General features: G+C 40.9%; 1 protein-coding gene and 1 pseudogene across 1 annotated transcript in view; one reads left to right on the top strand and one right to left on the bottom strand.

Annotated features, from left to right (window-relative positions):
• LAMA1 (laminin, alpha 1) overlaps window positions 1-19379 on the bottom strand; it is a 217941-nt gene extending 198562 nt beyond the window's left edge. The window contains exon 1 of the mRNA XM_006868714.1: window positions 19283-19379. Coding sequence (XP_006868776.1) covers window positions 19283-19379 — 97 coding nt within the window. The remainder of the gene's footprint in view (window positions 1-19282) is intronic.
• Window positions 19380-19696: 317 nt separating this feature from the next.
• On the top strand, window positions 19697-22556 carry LOC102836982 (annotated as a pseudogene).
• The last annotated feature ends 3063 nt before the right edge of the window (window positions 22557-25619 follow it).

Here is a 25619-nt window from a genome sequence, read left to right as displayed (position 1 = left end):
TAACAGCCCAACTCATAACCACTACACTACCAGAGCTCCTTAATAGATACCATAACTAAAAGAGTCCCCACTGAATAGTTTTCATCTTGTCTAAGATGGGTGGGTAAAAGTGATAGGGATAAGATTCTTATGATTCAATAGTGAGTAATAGTTATCATGGCTAATTGCAATGGTCACAATTGCAAAGGTAGAAGTTTTGTAACAAAAATGGGGGAGCAGTTAATCTTACAGTGAAACAGAGGACCCTAGGACCATCAAGGGAGAAGAGCACAAGCGGAATGTGAGAACTTATCCAGAGGAGCAGCGACACCAGAGATGAAGGCAGAGATGGGGACATGGAGAAGAAGGAGCAACTGAGGACTCTGGATCCATGGGAAGGGAGGGACTAAGAGATGGCAGTGGCCAGGAGGTAGACTGGCAGAATGTGCCCTTTGGTGGTGTAAATTATCATATATGCCTGAGCATTAAAAAAAAAAAAAAAAAAGCTAAAGTGAATAGAGAGAAATACTGTTAACTGATGGTACATGGAGGGGATTATAATCATTATAATGAAACAAGGTATATGATTTGTTGAATGTAAAACTGATGATCTGCCCTATAAACTTTCACTCAATCCAAAAAAAAAACCTTAAAAAAAAAAAAAAAAAAAAAGATAACCAGGAAGTTTCTGAAATTAAACAGCATTAGATTTCCAAAGTGTTTAATAGATGTACTTTAGTAGATGAATTTTGCTACGATTATTAATATGCAATCAGTTTTTGCTGCGAAGAAGGTAGTTGCTGCTAAGGCTCATGAAAAACTGTTATGTATAAAAACCTCTTGAGATTTATTTCCTTGATCCAAAGATCTTAGTATCATGGTTGTGGCTTATTTCCAAAAATTGACCTAATAGTGCTCTGTTCTATCTTCTAGTTGGAGTCCTGGTATGGTGCAATAGGTTAATAGCACAGGACTGCAAAGTCAATCTGATCCCCAAGGTTGGCGGTCCAAGCCCACCAGCCGCTCCTCCCTATCCAGGGTCACTATGGTTCCAACCGATTCAATGGCATTTAACAACAACAACAAGCTCCTGGTTAGTTGTCTAGATTTCTGGCTTTCATGGAAGTTGGAATAGCCCACACTAGCCATTGCCCTTAGATATCTTTTTTAATTGGAAGAATTGGTACCTGAAGGTCACTTCTGAGTCAAAAGATGGCCTAGATAACCTATTTAGACCATTTTGCTGTAGGTGTTGTGCTCTTTTGAATAATTCAGTCTGTTTCAAGAAGAAATACACTCCAGGGATCAGACTGGGAGTTCTGTTGTTGTTGTTAACTGCCTTTGTGTCAGTTTCTACTCACAGAGACCATGTATAGAACTTCTGAGGAGAAGCTGGTGGGTTTGACCCACCGATCTTGCAGTTAGCAGTCCAATGCATAGCCTACAGCACCACACCAGGACTTTAGGAACTATGTTTAAGATAAATCAATAATTGTCTTAATTGGTCTCCAAAACAATGCTATATAAAATATATGTCTAATGCTTATAATCAAGCTGTCATCCCCCTTAATATACAGATCCAGTATTCTAATGAATGTTTTCACAGGTTAAAGGAGTCCAATAACTGAAAATCAAACCCCAAAAGTGACCAGATATTGTTCCAAAGGACCAACCAAAAAGACCCACTCACTGAAGCCTTGGGAGAACAGTGTGTTCTCCTTACTAACCCATGAGCCACTAAACTACTGAAGTTAAAACTTGGATTCACCTTTCCCAATTAAAGAAGACTGCACTCTTGAGTGCACTGATAAACTTAAATGTAAGTCTACCCAGCCCAATGACCAGATGCAGAGAGCTTGTTCCAAGCTCGTGACAAGATCATATGAGTAGAGATAAAATCCTTGGACTTAGTATATTGCTGTTTTATGACTAGTTGTTGTTGTTAAGTGCCTTAGAGTCGATTATGACCCATAGTGACCATGTATAGGGTTTCCAGGGAGCAGCTTGTGAACTTGAACCACCAATCTTATAGTTCAAACGACTTTGCAGTCTGACGCATTAGCCCACAGCACCACATCAGGACTCCAGAATGACTACTGAATGCCCTTAAAGTTTGTGAACTTATAACAGTTCCAGAGTGGATAAAAGTTATTTCTTTGTGTTTAACATCAATTCACTTTTAAATTGTTGTACTTTACCAATTAGGCCTTGTTGTTGTTAAGTGCCATTGAGTCAGTTCCGACCCATAGCGACCCTATATAGTGTTTCTAAAGCAGCTGGTGAGCTTGAACCACGGACCTTGCAGTTCAAACAACTTTGCAGTATGACGCATTAGCCCACAGTGCCACACCAGGAATCCAATTAGGCTTTACCACTGGGAAAGTCTTAATGTGTTGTTTAGAAATTCTAATACACCTTTTTTTGTGTGTTGTTGTCATCTTTCTATAGTTCTTACAATCCGCCCCCTCCAGATAATAATATTGGAAATTTATGACCGTTGTGCTATATATTCCTATGTGGAACACCATCAAAGTATCCAAAATAGAAAACCCAAACCCAACTCCTGGATCTTATACTTAGGCATTCCTGTATCTGACTGCTAGGCCAATGCACCTCTACAAATGTATGCAACTTAGGTGTTCCAGCTAGCTTAGGCTACTTCTTTTTAAGTGCCTTTCTTTATGTTTATGTGGAGTTGCTGAATTAGATCATGCCATGAGTCCTGGTGTGGCACTGTCAAATAAATATTGAACTGCATGGTTGGCAGTTTAAACCCACCAGCCATTCCTTGGAAATGCTATGCAGGCTCACTATGAATCAGAACTGGCTTGACAGCACTTAACTGACAACAAATTAGGAATGTATCCACCAATACAGAAGGAATAACTGAAGACAATGTCAATATTTATAGCTATTGCCATTATAATTAGAGTAATTAAACCTCATATGCAAATTACTGCTGGTGCTTTGCCCCCAAAGAACTTACATACTACAAATAAATAGCTCATATCTATATATCTATTTGTGGTACATATCCCATCAATGGACTTGTGCCACCACTTTGTAAGCTTCCTAATTACATAGGTGCCATGTAGTTCCTTTATGTGGCTGTACTCCATAATAACCTTGCCTAAAAGGATCACTAAGGAGCTCTGGTAGCATAATGGCTACGAATCGGGCTGCAAACCTCAAGGTCAGCAGTTCAAAACTGCCAGCTGTTACACAGGAAACAGATGAGGCTTCTGTTCCCGTAATGATTTATAGCCTCGGAAACCCTGTACAGGGTCACTATGGGTTGGAACTGACTCCACGGTACTTAACAACCACAACAAAAGGATCACTGAAGATTGAGTGCTAACTCTAGGCACAGTAAAGATGGTGGGTGATGATGCTACAACAAGCGACCATTCATGAGGAAATCAAAACAGAGAAGTCTGTGCAGAAGAAGCACATTACCGTAAGTACAATCAAAGGATTTAAAATAAAATCCATGGTCAACAAGAAGGAATACCTGAGAGCTTAACACCAGAAGCACACAGGGTGTGCAAATAGAGCAGTCTGAAAGTGGAGCTGTAACTCCATTTTAAAGTCTTGACATGAGGCTAGTATCAATGTTGAATTGTAAAAGGTGCCTTTTAAAATAGCAGTTCCTCTAACCTTGATGCTGACTTACCAACTACCAGTAAAAAAGGAGACATTCTGTTTTACTGAGATCTGGCAGGTACGGTCTATTCCCAGAGTGTCTCTCAACTATGGTCAAACAGATGCAAGATGTTATAGCTTATATCCAAAGGTTCTCGAGGTACAGCATTATTGATAAATCTTTACAACAGACCCCAAGAAGCAGACATAAATGAAAAAGCAGTTTTTATGATGTTGGTGTTGTTGTTGTTAGGTGCCATCGAGTTGGTTCCAACTCATAGCGATCCTATGCACAACGGAACAAAACACTGCCGGGTCCTGTACTAGCTTCACAATTGTTGTTATATTTGAACCCACTGCTGCTGCCACTGTGTCAGTATATCTCATTGGGGGTACTCCTCTCTTTCATGGACTCTCCAGAGACTGATGCCTCCTACTGACATGCCTGAATTATGAGAGATGAAGCCTCATTATTCTGGCTTCTAAGGAGCATGCTGGTTGTGCTTCTCGCAACACAGATTTGTGTGTTTTTTAATGTTAAAAGTGTATTTTTATAGTCAGATACCCAACAAAACCTGCCCTGCCATTGTCCTACAACCATATTGTAATAAACTAAAGAGGACAAAAACTTTCTATTATGTACACTTAACCAATTATGGCATCCCACACATATGTTATCCGCCCATTCCTGCTAAATCGTCACTTTTAGACACTCCACCTTTGTTCCCTTGATTGTCTCTTGGCTAGTTATGATTCCATAACTTTTAATACCTGCTCCAACTATACAAAATGTTTTCTTCATCAATTCCCAACAAACTGGTTATCTTCACTATGTGAATTTGAACATTTTCCTGGTCTAGACTGTCTCCATTCTTCATTAACTCTCTTTTGATTTTACTTTAAGCAGACACCATGATGTTGCTCTATGACAGTATTGTGTGTATACATATGTGTGTTTGTGTTACATAGTTTAAACTATAAGGCATATACAGCTAGTATTAAAACAGATTATGACCTTTCTGGGGTAGTCAGCTGGTATTCTGAATATGGTGTTAGGACAACTGGAATACTGCCCATATCCCACAGGTGTCCATTATAGTGATTTTGTTACATATATTTTCATCAGCATTGGCACTTTGTTAATTAGCAGGAAGAATATCAGTAATGGGTTACCAGTAAAAGTAGTGCACTTTTTTTTTTTAAACGTGAAGAAAAATAGACATGGATGCTCCCTGGCAAGATTCAGGGTTTTCAGGATTACTATAAAAATTAAAGTATTTTAGAGGGATTTCTAGTTATGTCAAATTAGAAAGCCTGGGAAATCGTCTCTCCAAAAAGCAATTATATAATTGACTAAAATAGCCAAAATAAACCATTTCATAGCTCTGAAAATCAACCACAGAGAAACAAAAATTGAGAAGAGTTTCTTCAAGAAAAGGTGCTTAGACTAGTGGAAGGCAGGAGCATGCTGAGTGCTGCAGCTCCCATGTCTTCCCCAGCTCAGTTAACATGGGAACTGTACCAGAATAGGGCTAGCCAGGGATATTGGCAGATTCACTACTGGAAATCGCAGATTTGGCTTGGAGCGGAGAATAAAAATATATGTCCAGTGACACCCTCAAGAAAATTAGTACTCTCATATAAAATGAATGGAGAAGCTCATCTAGCCTGAAGCTGGGATTCCAGTAGGGGCAAGCAACAAAGCACTGGACCAAACTAATCAAGACAGTATGGTATTATCTGATAGATAATGGATCAACATAGAGAGTCCAGAAATACACACTTAATTTTATGGTCTATTAACTTTTAACAAAGGTGTCAAGACAATTCAACTTGGAGTGGTGTTGGGACAAATGGATATCCATATACAAAAAAATAACTTGAATATACTTACTATACATTAAAAATTAATTCAAGATGGCTCAGACTAAGAACTAACCTATAAAACTTCTGGAAGAAATTAGAAAAGAACATTTTTGTGCTCTTGGGTTCAGCAGAGAGTTCACAGATATAAGACTAAAGTGCAATTTATAAGAGACAAATTCATTTGACCAAAATTTAAACTTCTGGACTTTAAAACACACCAATGAGAAAATAAACTGGGAGAAAGCATTTGCAAATAATATTTCTGGCAACGGACTTAAATCCAGCTACATGAAGAATTCTTGCAACTCAATACTAATGTTTGTTAAGTGCCATTAAGTCAGTTCCAACTCATAGTGACCCTGTATAGGGTTTCTGAGGAGTGGGTGGTGGGTTTGAACTGCTGACCTTGCAGCTCAAAATGACCTTGAGGTCTAGTGTTTATCCTATAGCTCCACACCAGCACTCCCATTCGATTAAATATGAACAAATGAATTTAACAAATATACCACAGAAGATAAACTTAATTATCACTATTCATTAAGGTAACATAAATTAAAACTGCAATGAGATACCATCCCACCAGAGATGGGATGAGAGTGGGCAGTTGCTCCGGGTGCAAGTTCAAGGTGGAATGGCATTTTGAGGCACCTGACTAAGGTAGCTGGAAAAGAAGAGGTAAAGGTATTTCTGCTTGTCACTACTATCATCTATTCATCTTGAAATCAGGCAGGGGAAAGGGGTGTACAATTTAGAGATTGTCCCTGAACACTCAAATTGGAACTGGCATAATTTAGAGATTGCCCTGGACAGTTTCATTGGGAAATTTTACCCCATCTACCCTACAGTCCTTATCTTGCCCTTTCAGACTTCTTTTTGTTCCTCAAACTCAAAGAACATTGAAATAGAGCATGGTTTGAGTCCCTGGAGGATGCTAAAAGTGCTGCTTTGATGTTATAGAATTCCTCAGGGAAGAGTTACAGAGATAGAAACACTACTTCAGAAGTGTATAGACCAACATGGAAAACATGTCAAGAAACAATAGCTTCACACCTTGTTATTTTTGTTTAATAAAGGTTGCTATGATTTTGTAGCACTACTTTCTGACCTATCCTCACATAACTAAATTGGCTTAGCCAGGATGACAATGACACCAGTAACCAAAAAGTTGCTTATTTTCTTTGCAAGCTACCTTTAAATATTATTTTGGAATTATTTTATTACTGAATTTGAAATTATATCATCTACAGAACATGATCTTATGCACAAATTTTCAGGGAAAGTTTAACCACATAAAGTGTCACAGATCTTAATTCAATCAATTATACTAATGAAAACTAAACCAAGAAAGTTAGAAACCACTTAAGACACAGGAAATGTTATGCTCATATTTCTAAAGAGAATAGACCATTCTTTCATTCAGTAATAAGTGATTTTTATCAAACAAAAATCCATCTGTGGCATAAATTCTGTGTGCCTTTGTTCTGTTCCTGAGAAGAGGGTATGTCTTCACCCGAGTGCCTGGAGGAAAACAGCTGTTCCTTCACTTACACAAAATGTCCTCAGCAGGCAGACAGGTAAACACCTCTAATAACCCCTATTTCATGTGGAAATTTTAACTATCAGAGCTAGCAACAAATGCAAGCGATAAGTCTGAAGTCACAAAAGAAGCAGTATTCTGAATTCACAATCACTGAAGCCTCCTGGAGTAGAAATGTATGCTTTCTTCTTTTAATGTAGCACTAACTCTGGTAGCGTAGTGGTTACGAATTGGGCTGCTAACCTCAGGGACAGCAGTTGGAAACTACCAGCTGTTCCATGGGAGAAAGATGAGGTTTTCTACTCCCGTAAAGATTTATAGCCTCAGAAACCCTGTACAGGGTCGCTACGAGTTGGAACCGACTCCACAGCACATAACCACCACCACCAACCTACAGCAATGGAGTCCTGATGTAACGCTGTGGGATAAAGCACTGAAACGAAAGATTACTTTGAACCACAAGGTCAGCAGTTCAAACTCCCCATCTGCTTCTTGGAAATCTTATACAGGGTCGCTATGAGTCGTCACCAACTCGACAGCACTTAGCAACAACAATAGCAACCTACAGCAATAATTGGAATTATAATGGAGTTTGAGGTATGGAGGCACAAAGATATCTGTCCAGAATCTGAACTGATGAATACGCTTAGTAAGAAATCTTTGGGCAACTCTCCTGCTTGCTGGACTAAGAGTGGGTTTGTTGTTGTTTGGTGATATCGAGTTGGTGCCGAATAGGGTTTTTGAAAAGTGGCTGGTGAGCTTGAACCACTGACCTTGTGGTTCAAGCTGACCTTGCACTCCAGTGCATTAACCCACAGCGCCACACCAGCACTCCCACACGTAGGTGCAGAGATCCATTTTGTCATCAGTGTGCAGAACATACTAGAAATTCAACAAACATTTATTAACATGTGAACTAATGATTGCGGGCATGAGATATCTAGAAATCAGTGCACTCAAAATCTAGAAATAAATTTTATTAAATATCTAGGTTTTAAGGCTGTATTAAATATTCGTCACTGTTGTTGTTGTTAAGTGCCTTCAAGTCAGTTCCAACTCATAGCAACCCTGTATTGGGTTTCCGATGAGCTGTTGGTGGGTTTGAACCACTAAACTTGTGGTTAGTAGTCCAGTGCTTATCCTACAAGAAATGCTAATTCAGTTAATTAACAAAACTGTGATTTTTTTTTTTTGTATTGAATTGGTAGATGAGAAAGGGTGGAAAAAAAACAAAAAAGCATGAGTAATCACTTAAAGTTATCAAGCCCCTCCTGGTTACATGTATGGGTGACTTTTCTCTCTCCACATTTGGACTCCATCAGTGAGCACCATGTGGGACCCTGTGGTTAAGCAGAAAGTATTTGAACTTTTTGTTTATGCTTCTTTTGCCCCTAATCATATTTTCTTGTTTAGAATGTGAGCTAAGGCCTTAGTCTTAAAATATTTGCTTATTTTCTGCCTTAGTTTGGTTACCTAGATTCTATCTAGCTTGTTCCCTGAATCCTGTTTGGGTGACCTAGTAAATTCTCCTGGACTTCTTGTGCTGGCCCTCTACCCTAATCCCAAATGCCTGTCTATCTGGGCATCTAACCAATGGCCACTGGATTCCCTTCTAGTCCCTGTTGATTGTCTGCATTGGAGCTTTCATTCATTCATATAATCAGTATTTATTTACAAAATTAACACTATGTGCCAAGCATTCTGCTTTATATTCAGTATACAAGCAAAAATCACAGTCCTCAAAGAGAGACAGGCAAGTTAAATAGTTACCAAATGATGTGCTAGTTGCATGTATGGACCAATTGCTGTGGAAATAACAAAGAGGAATGCCTGGCTGAACTGGAATAAGTCAAAGTGCTACCAGTAAAGTAAAGAACTTGCAGTGCATTCAAAGGCACACAGAAATGAGCCTCTGTGGGAACCACAGACAGTTCAGAATGGATGAAGAATGGCTAGCAATGGTAGAAGAGATTGTGAGGAGTTCTGAGCAGGTCAGATCACAGAGGGCGTGACATGTGTTCTTCAGCAAAGAGTAAGAAGCTATTACAGCAATTCAACAAGGATTGAACGACATGGTCAACTTTGGCATTCATTAACACAGGTGCCACTGCAGATGCCAACAGTTTTCTGGGTACTTAGAAAACTGCTTTCTTGACTATACTAGACTTCACTCCAGTACTTGAAGCTGGACTGGTCTTACCAGTAGGACCTACCCCACCACAGCAAATGGGGTGAGGTCTAGAATCTAACTCTGTTCAGTCATGGGTTTATCAAAACAGTATCTGCCCAAGCAGCATTTGCAGGGAAGCCAGGCAGGAAACAGTCTGCAAGGTCAATATAGGTAAGGTGTGTGTGCTTGTGTTGGGATGTAAAAGGGTATGTGTCTGTGTGTTGGGGGATGTCAAAGACTGTGTGTGTGTTGGAGATGTAGGAGGCAGAACAGTTTGTGTTTTGTGGGGTAGTGGTGGTGGTGTTGATAAGTGCCTTCGAGTCCGTTCTGACTCATAGTGACCATGTATGGTTTTCTGAGGAGTGGCTGGTGAGGTTGAACCACCAACCTTGCAGTTCAAACCGATCTTGCAGGCTAGCACATTAACCCTCAGCACCACACCAGGACTCCTGGGTAGCGTTAGAAGGGAAAATTATAAGCCAATTATTGGAGTCCTAGTGTGGCACTGTAAGGTAAGCACTGGATCACAAGATGCGTTTGAACCACAAGGTTGGCAGTTCAAACTCACCAGATGCTCTTCAGAAACCTTATTCAGGGTCACTGTGAGTCAGAACTGACTTGACAGTACTTAACAACATTGAAGAAAAGTTCTGAAGGAGGTCAGAAAAACCAAATGCATAATGGATCACTAATTAAAGACAAGCTCCAAGAAGAATAGGAGTAGAAGGTAAATGAGGAAAGCTAGACTTTGGAGTCACTGAACTTGTGAAGGTGCAAGTGAAGATCAGCTGGTTGGGTCAGCAAAAAGGAGTTTGTCCTGATAAATCCCACAGAAAAGGTATCTGTGACTAGTTCAAGTAAAGGTGCAACAAGAAGAGGGGCAATGCACAAGACAGTGCCTGAATATGGACAGTATTTAGTGAGTTTTGGATTAATTAAAAGATTGAATCAATGAATATTCAGTCAACCACCCAATCTTATAATGCCAGATCATATCTCAAAACATGATGGACTCTGAATGCCATTGCTGTTGTTGTTAAGTGCTGTTTTTAAGTTGGTTCCAACACTATGGGATTTCCAAGGAGCAACTGGTGAGTTTGAACCTCAGATCTTGCAGTTAGCAGTCCAATGTTAATCCTACAACACCACGCTTTTACACTGGCATCTCCCAGAAGAAGTTGGAACTCACAGAAGAGTCAGCCCAGAAGAGAAGCTCCCAGCTCCCAAAAGGAAGTAAGGAAACCTAAAGGAGAAGGTCATAGCTACCCACCAACATTGGTGCTTGATGTGGAAGCTGCTCATGAAACTCCAGTATTTCCACCACTGAGGCTGACAGCCTCACTGTCCCTCCACTTCCGGCTCTCACTTGGCTCACTCATTTTAATGTGAACTGTATTAGATTGACAAAAGCAAGCAAATATAGGCAGTAACACTGATCAAATGTCACTTTCATTCTCCAGCTCCTCTTTTAGCCATATTGCTTTCAGAATATACATTTTACAGTTCCTTGGACTTCTTCCAAAACAAGTCCATCAAGAATGTCCAGAAAGGTTTGGAGCCTGGGCTTTAAAATAGAAACACTTTGTAGAGTTCCACTATGATCTCTAACATATAAATGAAAATTTCCCCAAATCAGAAAAATATGTGCAGAAATTCCCTGGAACCACAGTGAGAAAGGTAGACAAGAATGTGGTCTTAAAGCAGACATCGCATTGCTAGCTTTTGCATATCTCTGACTCGGGGCCTGACATAGTAGATCCAATATGTACTCAGTAAATGAGTGACGCATGCCAAAATGAATGAGCAAGGCGAGAAATATAAATGTAGAAGTCTGAATAGAATGAACAACAAACCCACAAGGAAATATTCCCATTCATAAGAAGGGAAAGGACAAAGATGTTGTGCATAGTTTTGCTGTTGTTGTTAAATACCATCAAGTCTAACTCATAGCAATCCTGTATAGGATTTCCGAGGAGCAGCTGAAAGGTGAGTCCAGTGCTTAGCCTACAGGGCAGAACTATCTGAAAAAGAAAATAAAAAAGCTGTGGGAACCCCAAGGCATTTGCCATGTTAATGAATATTTTGCATACTCCCCACCCCAAACTTCTAGAGTGAACAAAAGTATGCCTATGAAGCTAGGGGTGGAGTTGTGAAAGCTGTATTTTGTACAAAAAGACAGAAATTGCAGAACTGAGCGATTCTGAATATAAAGAAAAGACTGTGAGACTGTTCAGGGGTTGGGAAAGGTGTTAGTCCATTAGTCACAGCAACAAGGAGGGAAATTAAGCCACATGACAAAGACTGTTCTGGAAACAATCATTTAAATTATGAGACCAGTTGGAAATGTGCTTGTGCTTTCTAGAAAAATATACATTCTGGATCCTACTCAGACTAACTGAATCCCAACCTCCTTCAGTGGTCATAAAATCAAGTATGCAATCCAGGGATTGGACAGGGATTTAATGATTGCTTAGGAGTCCTGTTGTGGTGCTGTGGGTTAACGCACCAGACTGCAAAGCTGTTTGAACTGCAAGGTCAGCGGTTCAATCTCCCCAGCTGTTCCTCAGAAACCCTATATTCACTACAGGTCAGAACTGATTTGACAGCAATTCACAACAACAACAAGGCAACCCTGCCTGCCTGTAAAAATTTGTGGGTGTTACTACCCTCCAAAGACACCAGTGACTCAGGAGCACTAGAGCCCTATACCCCTAGTTATCTGAGTATTGAAAGAAACGCTGCAAGTCAAGGGTTTAATCTTGAAAAGAAACATCTCCCTTCTTTTGAACCTTGGCTGATGACATTCTGGGCAAGCAATCCAGAAGAGGACCAAATGGCAACTCTAGGTTGTTGCGAACTTTTCACAAAAGACAATGCAAATTTAGAAAGGGAGTAGTTGATATAAACACAAAAATTAGGGCTATCCTTGCGTAGTAAGTTGTGGTCCAGTCAGGTTTTAAGTAGAAAAAGGGGGTACATGTCAGGTAAGGGGAGTAATAAGAACAAAATCTTGAAGATGTGTCAATATACCAATTGCAGTTAGAGGATAAAGAGTTTTGCAACACAAGCAGAAGGTTCAGGATAGACACAGATGTGAGTATGTGACTGAGTTTGAAGGAACTCTTGAGGCTATGCTAGGTAGGCAGGAGTTGAAACTATGAAGCAGAAGAGTGGCATCTTAAAGGCCAGGTTTCAACAGGATTACTGGAACTGCAAGTGTGGGAATCATTTCAGTGGACAGAAGCAAACATCAGAGACTGTAGTCATTAAGTATATAATAGTATACTTATAAAAACAGTATACTTATATTACATTATATAAAAGTATATAATATAATATTAATGACTATTATATATATAATATAACATTAATGACTCATATATATATATAATAGTCATTAAGACAGATAGTGATAATCTGTATCTGTAATTGAATAAAAAATTAGAGAATTTTTAAAAGAAAGAAAACTTTAGCCTCAGCCTGAATGTTGTTGTTAAATGCCATTGTTCCAATTCATAGTGACCCTGTATAGGGCTTCCAAGGAGCATCTGGTGAGTTCCAGCTATCAGTATTGCAGTTGGCAGTCCCATGTTTCTGCTCTAGTACCACACCAGGTCTCCTCAGTTTGGATAATGGGACACCAAAAAAGAAGAAAATAGGAAGATGAAGTCAAGGTATCTTGAAAGAATGTCATTCACTGGGAATGGTGGAGGGGATGCATCCAGATAAGGAAAGAATTTCTAATGCTAGACCCAAGATAGCAAGATAACCACTCATGTGAGTAAACTTCTGTCATTCCAAAAAGCTCGGGAAATCTTTCAAAATCGATTGTATACAACAATCAGCATTGCGATATGAGGGATTTTTTCTTTCTTAATGTTCTCTCCTAACTAAAAATGATCCGCTAAACTTAAGCATCTTCTTTAAAATCTCTATTGTTATAGAGCATTCCCCGAGTTTCTGGAAGGAAATTATGGTGCAATAGAATGAAATGCAGGAAATACTTTAGAGAGTAAGAAGAGATGGTACTTCCATAAATACTCATTTATCTAAATCTGACATTCCCACAAGAGGTTCTCTGGCACAAGAATTGAAGTCTCACTGCCTGCTGGGCCAACAGCTCAGACTTCAAAGATAGCTTCAGGAATGAAGAGATTCAAACTGCAAATGGCTGATTCAAAAGAGGGGGGAAATGCATGTATACACGCATACAGACACACATACACACACACACACGCTTAAGTCAGGCTCCTAAGTATTTTGATAGCATCATCTCTGGATTAACACACTGCGATAAATGCTTACCTAGACAAGAATGTTACCTATCTCACTAGCTGGTTTGGAATCTCACTGTCTTGATTGCCTTCTCCTGAAACAAAGTCCCAAGGACCAAGTTAACTTAAAGAAAGCTCTTGATCCAGCCTTGAGAAAACAAAGGCTCAAGTAGAAGAATTCAGCGGTATTAAATGGTTATTCTGGGAACAAACTGTCCCCCTCCCTAGAAAGAACACCAAGTATAGCATGGTGCTTTTTGCTGAAATAGCTCCCTGACAGGCAAGTTTCAACAGAAACGGGGTTCATGACCTTAATTAAATTACTTCTATAAAGTTTTTTTTTTTTCCCTCCTCATTAATTTCGAAATGCATTTGTTCAACTGTCTATGAAAGCTTATTAGTATTTTGGAAATAAGACAAGTAAAAGAATTGTTTGCAAGCACACTTTCTTTCTTAGAAAACTACAGCTTTCTAAGAGATTGCCATGTTTATTCAATAATGTTCATGTGGCACTGTGGGTTAATGTGCCAGACTGCAAAGCCATTTGAACTGCAAGGTCAGCAGTTCAAGCTCACCAGCTTCTCTTTGGAAACCTTATAGATGGTCACTATGGGTCGGAATCGACTCAACAGAACTTAACAACAACAAATGTAACTGGGAAGTATAACTAAAACTTCAGCTAAGGTCTAAGATTGTCCCCAGTTAACTTCTAAATTCAAGGTATAGGCTATTAACTAATCCATCATGAATTATTTCAAAATTTAAATTTTTCAGTGTCTGTCAGGGTTCCCATAATTAATCATACTTATTGGCAAAATGAATCTGTCTTTAATTTCTAGTAGAATTATTCTCAAATCTGACTTCTCTACATCACTCTTGCTGTTAAGGGCCATGGAGTTGATTGTGATTCATAGCAACCCTGTATAGGGTTTCCAAGGAGCAGCTGGTGGGTTTGAACCACCAACCTTGTGGTTAACAGTCCAGTGCTTATCTACAGCATCCCATCTCTATATCTATATCATAAATGTCCTAAAAATATATTTTCTAAAGCACTTTATGACTTAAAGCAATAGCTTATTAACACCAGGCTAAGTAATACTTTTAGAAAAAGTTCAAAGTTCTAAGTTCCATCTACGAAATTATAAAAGATTGCACTGCTCTAATACTTTTCAGCCGAAGTCCTTCTTGAAAGTGACAAGTTGGAAGCTGAAGCATTTACAAATATATACATTCATTAAGTGGTGTGTTAGTATTCTGTATGTTGTTGTTAAGTGCTGTAGAGTCAGTTCCAACTCATTGTAACCCTGTAAAGGGTTTCCAAGGAGCAGCTGGTGAATTTGAACATAGACATTGTGGTTCAAACCGACCTTGCAGTCCAGTGCTTTATCCCACAGCACCACACTGGGACTCCTAAGGTACACTAAAAGAGTAGTAGAAGGAGAGCAATCAAGAGAGGAATTTTTTAATTTGCTGGAAAATAACTGGTACTTATACTATTAGAAGTCTGTGGATGACCATTCAGAGGCACTTCAGAAGAGAGGCCTATCCATAAAAAAGCAGTTATTGAAAACCTTATGGAGCACAGTTTTACGCTTATTCACATGGGGTAATCATGAGTCAGATTCACTTGATGGCATCTGGTTGTTTTGCTGTTTATTTTAAGTCTTATAATCTTATTTATCTTGGAGTCCTGGTGTGGCACTGTGGGTTAATGCACTGGACTGCAAAGTCGTTTGAACTGCAAGGTTGGTGGTTCAAGCTCACCAGCTGCTTCTTGGAAACCCTATATAGGGTTGCTATCAGTTGGAACCTACTCAATGGCACTTAACAATTATTTATCTTAGGTAATATATGTGGGAATTTCACAAATTAATGGGGGAACAAAAGGAATTATAAGATAATGGAATCTTTCCATGAACTTTTTGAAGCCTCCTCATATATACGATCGTCGCTCCTCGGAAACCTATACAGGGTCACTATGGATCAGTACCGACTCAATAGCACTTAACAACAACAACAACAACATACTATTAGAAAGGAGTCCTGTGTGGCACTGTGGGTTAATGCGCCAGACTGCAACGCCATTTGAACTGCAAGGTCAGTGGTTCAAACTTCCCAGCTGCTTCTCGGAAACCCTACACAGGGTCGCTAAGGCTCAGAATTGACTTGATAGCACTTAACAACAACAACTATTAGAAAAAAAGTAGGTTTCATGAAGTAGTTTGTTTTTAAAGAACCATCTCTGGAGGTATACTCAAGGATACCCAAGAAGTAAAAGCAGTATCTGCCTCAAAAAAAAGAAAAAGCAAGACAACCTTTTTTTTCCCCCTTTTAATGGCTTGAATGGTGTACCATTCATCTGGATTACCTGTTCTAAAATATTACTTTTTAAAAAGCAACTTGATTCCTAAGCAAAAGTATTTACTTCAGTTTAATTTGGCAAATACAAGTGGCCATAAACTGCCAGTAATACTGTAAGACAAGGAGCACACAGATATGAATACAATGTTCCCAGTCCAGGAAAACCTCAAGACAGACAAGCAGGCCAATTATTTACACATGATAAGTAGAACAATAGAGACACACAATGGAGTTCAGCACAGGGTGAGACCAGGGGAGGGCACCTAATAAATAATTCAGTGGGGAAAGGACTAGGAAGGTGTTCCAGGGTTTAAATACCCAAACAGAGGCTTTCTAACACTGAGACTGTGCCAGGAAACACTGATGAGCTATGAGTAAGTGTGCCTGAGCTAATGCCCCCAGCTCTGGGATGCCTGGCCAGCTGGGGTACCAACAGGCTAAGTTTTCCCCCAATGTGATGCATGACTCTCATTTTGTGAGCACATGCTACCATGAGTATGAAATTGTTAGTCTCAGCCCATAGAGAGGGCACAGAAATGAAGAGGGCATACCATGCAAGAGGGCCCTGGGATTAGACAAAGAAGAACGCAAGTAAACCATACTTGGAGAGTACCAAGCAAGGTGATAAGAAAGTGGTGGGAAATGGGGAGAAATGGAAAGGGGCGTGGACACGGTTCAGGAGCACCTACCTTATTTTTACCATTGTAGGGAGTCAATGAAGAATTTTAAACAAGGCTGTGTGTAGTTATCCAACACTGTTGTTAAGTACCATCAAGTTGGTTCCAACTCATAAAGACCATGTATAGGATTTCCAAGAAGCAGCTGGTGGGTTTGAACTGCCAACCATGTAGTTAACAGTCCAGTGCTTACCCTACAGCGTCACACCAAGACTCCAATAGTGTTTAGAAAAAATACAGTGGTAGTACTACTGAGGAGAAGGGAATTGCCCCATTATTTCATGAGGAAAACTATTCCTGGACCAAGTCAGCAGTAAGAACAAAAATGAGGACATGCTTGCACAGATTTTGAGGAGGTAAACTCACCAAGTTAATGACCACATGGACACAGATAGTGATGAGGGGGGCAGGAAGGAGAGTCCAAGATAAGGAGCATGCACACTTAGTATAACAGTAATGAAGTCAACGTTTGTTCAGCACCTGTGGCATGCACATGCTAACACTGTTCATGTATTATTTCAACAAATCAATCCTATCCATTTTATAGATAGGAAGACTGACTTTCACTGATGCCCATTGTCAAAGACAATCAGAGTGACTGGTCTGACATTTCCACCCAAGACTATTTGATTCTAAAACTCAACGCCCAGGTTTCTAAATGATTATACATCTCAGAGAGCATAGCTTGGAAAAGGACTTCCCCGATAGTGTTGAATAAAATAGTGATAATGATGTTCGTAGATAATGCTCATTAAGGTCTGAACCTGTACTAAGCATACTGCTTGCTCTATTTCACTTAATTATTAACATCCTTTCAATGTACTTACTGTTATTATTTCCATTTTGCAGAGGATGAAACTACAGCACAAAAAGGTGAATTAACTTGTCCAATTTGCCAAATAGAGAGTAAAATACCTGAAACTGGAAGACATAATTTGTTCCATTTTCCCATACAGTCTTACTATTAATGATAATGAGTATCCATAGGATTTTATGGACCAATTATTATAAAATGATAGGGTATCTCAAAGATCAGTCCCTTGAAATAATAAGCATTTTCTGATACACAATTGTAAAAGTGACATAAGACGCCAGTGTATGAGTTTTTTCAAATTTCTGATGCATTTGAATTCTCCACCACACTAGATTAAGTAACTACAGATGTTAAAGATTTATATTTAATGTCTCTAAAAGAGGAAGGGAAAAAAGAAATGGGCCAAAGTCTAGGATCTGCTGGAGGTGGGCAGTGATATTTTTATTACACATATTCTTGTTTCCAACCACTAAAATCAGTATTTTTTATTGGCCCTTTTCTTGGGGATTACAGCTACAGAAAAGAAAAATGTGCTTTTGAAATCCATTACACCCATATACTTTACTGTGAAGTACATACATGCTAAATACTACTTGAAATTATCTATTTTACTTAGGGGAAAAAAAAGTTTAAAGCAGAAGAGATGAGCCAACCCATTTAGTGACTATAATTCTATGTAACAGAGTTAACAAAGACTTAACAGAGTATTATTGTTAGGAGCACATCACATGTGCTTAGGAATAGCTCACTTTAAACAGGTTGCATTTCAAAGATAATTGAATTATTGGGTCACATCCTGTGAGTTATAAGGTTACATAGAAATAGGCTTCAAAATGACCCAGGAATTTTAAACATCTCAATGTTATTAGATAAAGATCATTTCCAACTATATAAGCACTAGATAGCTAATTCAGCATATGATAGGCAGGTCAGGGTTATTTGATTATGAACATATGTATACCGCAGTCCTGGTGTGGCGCTGTGGATTAATGCGCCAGACTGCAAAGCCGTTTGAACTGCAAGATCGGTGGTTCAAGCTCACCAGTCGCTCTTCGGAAACCCTGTATAGGGTCGCTATGGGTTGGATCCGACTCGACGGCACTTAACAACAACAGCAATATGTATACCATTTCACTAATCATTCAAGCTATATAAAAAAGACACAAAATTACTAATTTTGAAAATAAAAAAACTCCCTCAAGGATATTTGGCAGGAAAGGTATGGTTAATGGGGTCATATTGGGAAACCACCCGTTGCCCTGGAGTACCTTCTGACTAAAGGCAACCCTACATGTGTCCATAGGATTTTCAATGACCATTCATTCTTAGGAGGTGCCTCTGGGTGGACCCAAATCTCCAACTTTTCTCTTTAATTATTTGCAACACTGTGGGACTCAGGCTGGGAATCTCAAACCCAGAAAATCAAACCCACTGCTACTGTGTCACTTGCAACACTGTGAGACAGAACAGAACTGCTCCCTAGGATTCCTGAGGCTGTACATCTTTATAAGAGCAGACTGCGTTTGAGGGACTGGTAGGTTGGGACCACCGACCTTTCTTTTCAATTAGCAGCCCAGCATTTAACCCACTGTGCCACCAGGGCTCCTTCAGGACTGGAAAAGGGATTTGCAAATATAAATGTGATGTGAATGATTCTAAGTCTCCTACTGAGGGTGGTTTCCAGCAACATCTCCAAGCAGGAAAGTCCCATGCAGCTCCACTTTCTCAAAACACAATTCATAAAAGTCCAAGCCAAGGAGGCCTGAGGCGCACGGAAAATATGCAGGGCGCCTCCTAGGGGTCGGGCTGGAACTTTCAATTTCAGAACAATAAAGCTAAGTCAAGCTGCTTCTTCCCCACACTGTGGAAACCAGGACTTGTTCACTTTCTGCAACCTGATGGAAATGAGTTAGCCTTGCAGAGAGTCAAAAGCCATCTCTCCGAAAAGGCAGCTCCTTTTACCGGGGATAACTATGTAAACGTTCTGTTCTCCAGTCCTGAGCCATGCAGAGTCTGACCTGGCCGCGCAATTGCGGCTCAGGTCCAGGGCTTTCATCATGAACGCTTCAATGAATGAATGAACGAAACGGCCTTCTCTCTGCAAAGTCCACAACACAGCACAATTCCAAGCAGTTTATCACGGCTATAGTTAGCATTTCGCCACCCATTTTAGACTTTTTCTTATTTTTCAAATGAAATTTTCATTTTTTGCACATATGCTCATTGCCATGTGTTGTATACTTTAAAATGTTTTCAAGAAACATATGTCACTGCCTAGCCAACAAGAAACAGCGCTGGTATATGTACTTAACCCTATGGATACAGTTGGAGGAGTTGTCCATGGAAAGGGAAACAGGTCTCTATTGCTCTCTCGGCATGGACAGAAAACTTGAAAATTCGCCTCAAGTTTCCGTTCTTATATTTTGCCCCGAGAGCTACTGCACCGGGCAGCGAACCATGAAAGTACGCCCTTCGCAGCATCCCCCTTACCCGGAGCGACCGTGGTCTAACTTATGCGCGCAATCAGCCGGTCTGACTACTTAGAAGACTGCACAAAGAGCGAAGTGCAAGAGAAAGGGCACATTCGAGTCCTGGACGCCATCTGAGGGACCCAGACAGAGGGACACGCTTCTCACCGAGTCTCTCACAACCAGGTACCCGGCCCGCAAGGGGCCCGGAGGAGCCTGCCCAGTTCCCCCTGCAGACGATCACGCGTTCCGCCGCAGGACAATGAAGGGGACTTAAGAGAAATCCTTTTCAATGCATTCCCCCGGGCCCGAATGAGCGCCAGACCACCTCCTCCCTCCCGGAGACAATCTGAGCCGAGGACTGACTTCCAGAAAAGCTGCGGAGTCGGCGCTCTCCCATCATCTTGCCCGCAGCATCCCACTCCCGCCACCACAACCCTGCTAGACCTAGCAAACTATCTGTGGAAGGCCAACAGGGAACCGCTCCAAAGTACTGGGAGGGCATCCCCAGCCCTCTCAATCCCCGCCGGTGGTGCTCTCCAGGGACACGCAGGAGATCTATGCATCCCATCACCCCCAGTCGGCAGCGGCTTTGTCCCGCGCGCCCTCCCCGCCAGCTCACCTCTCTGCTGGCACTGTACGGCCACCAAGAGCAGCGAGGCCAGGAGCGCGCTGCCCCCGCGCATGTCGACGCCGCGCTGGGAGCTCTAGAGAAGCGGCCACACTCTGCGACTGACCGAGAGAAAGCGGTTTGTGGCGTCCCCGCTCCCAAGTCGGCTCCAGCCCCTCGGACACACCCCCTCCCCTCCCAGGCGCCCAGCAGCCTGTCCACAGATAGACCCCTCCCCTGGGGGAGGGTTCACTTGCTAGTTGCTGGGACCCGTAGGGCGCTCTCCTCTCGCTGGGCCCCGAGCGCCCGGGGCTGGGGAACTGTGTCCCGCGTTTCCCAACTCTGCCATTGGTTTGACCAGCTGCAGCCTCACGAGTTCGAGTGTGGGGGATGGGGAGAAAAAGTGCGCTGGTCGGAGGAAAAAAACCGCTGAAGCTGGCCTAGGCTGCAGGATTCTGAGAAAGTATTTGCCCTGTTGACCCTTCCCGCCTTCACCTCGGTCTGCTGTCTGCAGCAGGGCAGGGCCCAGGAACCCGCGCGCACGCACCTCCCTGCTAGCGCCTTTCGCGGTGGGACCCGGGCTGACTGCCCAGCCCACCTCCACCCCATCCCCCTAGGCTGGTAGCCAAGGATTAGGCGAGGATTTGAGGATTTTTCAAAAAATAAGTTATAACTTGTTTTTCATTTTGTTTGCCTAAGGATGGCAGGAAGGATCCCTCGGATCTAATTATTATTATTAGAATATCCTTAGTACTGGAGAAAGAACATTCATTCTTTTGGAAGCGTTACAGCTTAGTTTTAACATGAGATTTCAATTGCTTTGTTATTTTATTTATTTAATCAATTTATTTTAAACTATGTTTCCGTTGAAAGAATTTTTAATTTCCTCTGAGTTTTCTATCAAAGTATTCATAACACTGCAGATTTCATATTGTCACAATGTAAACATAAACTAAACAAAAACAATGGAACTCCGCTGTCTAGTCCATTCCTGGGTCCTCTAAATCGGGCAGTGTTTCGTTCTGCTGTGCGTATGGTCTCTATGAGTCAGCACTGACTGGATGGCACTTAACAACAACAGCAACAAAGGGCAGAATCAAATAGCTTGCTCTTTAGGATTTCCCAATGAGTAAATCTTTAAAAGAGCAGACAGCCTCATGTTTCTCCCATGGAGTGGCTGGTAGGTTTGAACATTAGCAGTTCATCTCTTAATCCAACGTGCCGCCAAGACCCCTTAAAATGTCACATTGAGGAGACAGGCAAGAGAACACCACAGCTCCAACTTTCCAAACCCCCTATTACCTTTCCATGCATTCATTTTGCCTTTTTTTCAACCTAGAAGGGAGACAAGTTTTATCTGAGTTGTGAGAGTCAACTTGACAACTCTATGAATTATAGGTTTTCCAAGGACACTTGAAGAATATAATTTAAGGATCAATTTAGTTAAAATACTTAGTGATTATCTTAAAAATTAGGTAAGTAGGGGGATCGGGATAGAGTTTTGTCCTTTAAAAAGAATGCATTGGTCTCACCAACCACTTATCTTGAGGCTGCCTGGTGAAAACTACAGACAGCTGTCCGGGTCAAGCCGGCTATCGCCTATGCTAAGAACACTTTTGAAGAAACATGTCCATACTGTTTCCAGTTGCTGGTACTGGATAACTCTTGAGTGCGCCTCAAACCCAAGCCTAAACTGACACCCAAAGTACAGAAACTTCATAATTTAGAAGCAAAGGGTTATACACTCAGTTTTAAAGAAACAAAAGTTGTGAAAATGTACAAAGACTCCAAAAGTGAATTGTTGATTTCTTGTAAAACATGCAATAGAACAGTTAGACATCAAGATAAAAGTAGACGTTTTCTATCATTATTGAAGAGCACTCTTAGCACTCCTTCAGCTAAACCCACTCCGAAGACACCAGAGAGAAAGACTCGGAGCTCTGCAAACCGAAATCATGTTATGTCTGCATCCAAAGGCAAGAGCCCTGCGTTGATTTTCAGAACACCTACATCTGGACAGTTAACACCCACTTTCTCTTCCTCAGAAAATATTAGCAAAACAAAGAAACACTTTTCTCAACTGAAAATGTTGCTTAGTCAACAAGAAACCCCAAAAACCCCAAAGATGGACTTTAGAAATTTCTTATCTTCTCTGTAAAGGATGGATTTTGAAAATAAATGTCTAATGTAATTTCTGAAGATAAAAAAAAAAAGAATGCAGTGTAGTTTGCTGAGATGGTACGTTCCATGGTGTCAAATTTAAAATAATTATAACTACTTTCTGCCCTAAAATAACTGTATACACACACATTCACACACTGGTATATCTTTCTCTCCTGTGATCTTTCCAATCGTATGAAATGGGCACATATTTATTATTCTTGAGGGAGAGAAAATGAGCTTACGGAGTGACGATCGCATTGCCACCAGTGTCTAATCAGAGCTGGACCTTCTGACTTCTAGGCCAGTGTCCTGAACACACCCTACTGAAATCATGGAGATGAGATCAAAGCCACACAGGAGTTATCCTAACAGTCGTTTGTCTCCTTTCAACCTGGATTTCTAGTTTGGACTGAAGTCAGACTTTATCTTTGAACAGATAGGGAAATCACAGACAAGTTTTTCAAGAGAAGTAAAGCGCACATTTGGGAAGTAGATAAATCCAAAACCCCTTGCTAGTAAGTCCATTCTCACTCACAGCGACTCTATAGGACAGAGTAGCACTGCTCTATAGGGTTTCAAAGGCTGTCATCTTTACAGAGGAGACCTGGTGTGGTGCTGTAGGATAAGCACTGGCCAGTTAACCTCCAGGTTAGCTGTTCAAACTCACCTCACCAGCCATTCTTCAAAAACCCTGAGTCAGAACTGACTTGATGGCACTAAACAACAAAAATAATAATCTGTACAAAATGCAGAAAGACTACCTCTCGCAGAGCAGCTGGTGGGTTTAAACTGCTGACCTTGCTGTTGGCAGCCAAGTGCTTAACACTGCGCCACCAGAACTTCTTGGGGAAGTGAACATTGTTGTTGCTAGGTGCTGTGGAGTTGGTGCCAACTCATAGTGACCCTGTATAGGGTTTCCAAGAAGAAAATGGGGAGCAAATAGGAAGGCTTAAAAGATGCAAGTAGGTACAATTCAATGCTGTTTAAAATTAGGCAGAAAAGTTTTAGAAAAAGAATAACTTCTTGAGCCAATTTAATGAATGGGCTTGGAAAAGTTGGAACAGTGGCATTGTCCCAATACTGAACTCTGCAGTATAATTCCGCCCCCCCCCCACACACACACTATTCTTTGGCATGCTTAGAAAGAACTAAATTGCCAGCTGAACCAAGAATGTGCAGGGTGACCCGCTGAAGGTGAAAATGAGTATAATGTTCTGTTTTATGAGAGGTTAAAAATTCAACTCAATTAGGTATGAAAAAACATGCCTGATTCAAAGTCATCTATAAAAAATGAGCAATTTAAAATATCTAAATGCCAAGCAATAGTTCAACAGTTAAATAATTTATAGAAAATCAACATAAAAATAGAATACCGTTCAGCCATTTAAAAAATAATGGACTTATAAAATTTGAAAAAATATATTTTGTTAAGTGAGAAAAGCTAAAAATCAGATAATATGGGCATTCTGACTACAACTATATAAAAAACAGGTACGTGTGGAAATGACATGTTAGAAAGCAGTATACAGGGGGAAAACAGTAGCATTGGCTTGAGGAAATGGGTGGTGGTGTGGGTTTGCAGTGTCATGATGATGAGCTTGGGCAGGGCTCAGGGGTGGCTCCATGCTCACTAGCAGTGACATTTGTGCAAGTCTCCTCATCTGTAAAATAGGGACAATAACAGTGCCTTGTTTGTAGCTAAGTGTGACTGTGTAGGCTCAGGCCAAAAGGATATGTGCAGAAGTTAAGTGTCCACCTGAAAATTGCGTTCTTCCCTAGACCTTGAGCCCACTCCTTTTTACCTGCATGAACCCAGATGTTGTTTTGATATCACAGCTGTAACTTTACCAGTGGGACAACTCCCTAGAGGATGGTGATGCAACTGAGTAAATTCATGAGGCAGAACCACTTTTCTGCCTGCTTTGAATTATGGAAAAAAGAAATAAACTACTATCTAGGTGTGATGGTGTGATAGGAGTCCTGGTGTGGCACTTAAGGAGAAGCACTGGACTACTAAATGCAAGGTCCTCGATTCAATACCACCAGCCACTTCTCAGAAAGCCTATACAAGGTCACTATGAGTTGGAACCAAACAAGTGTGATGGTTAAGGTGTTTCATCATGCCTGGGCTATAATTCCCAGTAGTCTGTCAATTATAATGTAGTTGAACTGCAAGGTCAGTGGTTCAAGCTCACCAGCTGCTCCTTGGAAACCCTATACAGGGTCGCTATGGGTCGGAATTGACTCGTTGGCACTTGACAACAACAACAAAAGTGCGGTTCAGTATACTGAAACCACCTCTATGGGGAGATCTACTATTAGCAGCCAATCAATTGAAAAGAAATTTCCTGGGGGTATCATCTGATTCCAAAATAAATGGATGTTCTAGCAAAGACCTCCTGCTTTGACTGGATCTGGATCCTGCATCTGACTCATCGTATTTTGATCTGGCTCGTTGCCTACCAATTCTGGCAATCATTAACCTCTGCAACCATTGGTCTCTGAAACCTATGAGTCAGCAGTCTGTTGTCTGATCTTGGATTCATTAGCCCCTGCAGCTACTTGAGTGAGGTGTTGTTTTTGTTGTTAGGTGCCATTGAGTCCATTCTGACCCACAGCGCCACACCCAAAACCTCCACAGACTAACATTTGACCCATGGGCTTGGAACTTTTCAGGAGCCCTTGTGTGACACTGTAGGATAAGCACTGGACTGCTAACCACAGTGTCGGTGGTTCAAACCCACCAACCACTCCTTAGGGTCACTACAAATCAGAACTGAATCTACAGGACTTAACAACAACAACTACCATATATGGGAGCATGATAAGCACTGGACTGACAACCAAAAGGTCAGTAGTTTGAGCCCACCAGCTGTGACTCAGGAAAAAGATGAGGCTTACTGCTCCTGCAAAGATGTACAACCTCAGAAATAATAATCAGGGTCCCTATGAGTAGGAACTGACTCGACAGTACTTAACAACAACAATTACCATATAAACCATTCCCTTGAGATAAATCTCTACATATATATGCATGAAGTTGTGGTGTGGTGCTGTA

The sequence above is a fragment of the Chrysochloris asiatica genome, unplaced genomic scaffold (assembly GCF_000296735.1).
Source record: "Chrysochloris asiatica unplaced genomic scaffold, ChrAsi1.0 scaffold00122, whole genome shotgun sequence".
Taxonomy (NCBI): domain Eukaryota; kingdom Metazoa; phylum Chordata; class Mammalia; order Afrosoricida; family Chrysochloridae; genus Chrysochloris; species Chrysochloris asiatica.
The sequence above is the reverse complement of the archived record's forward strand: the minus strand, read 5'-3'. Positions and strand labels throughout refer to the sequence as shown.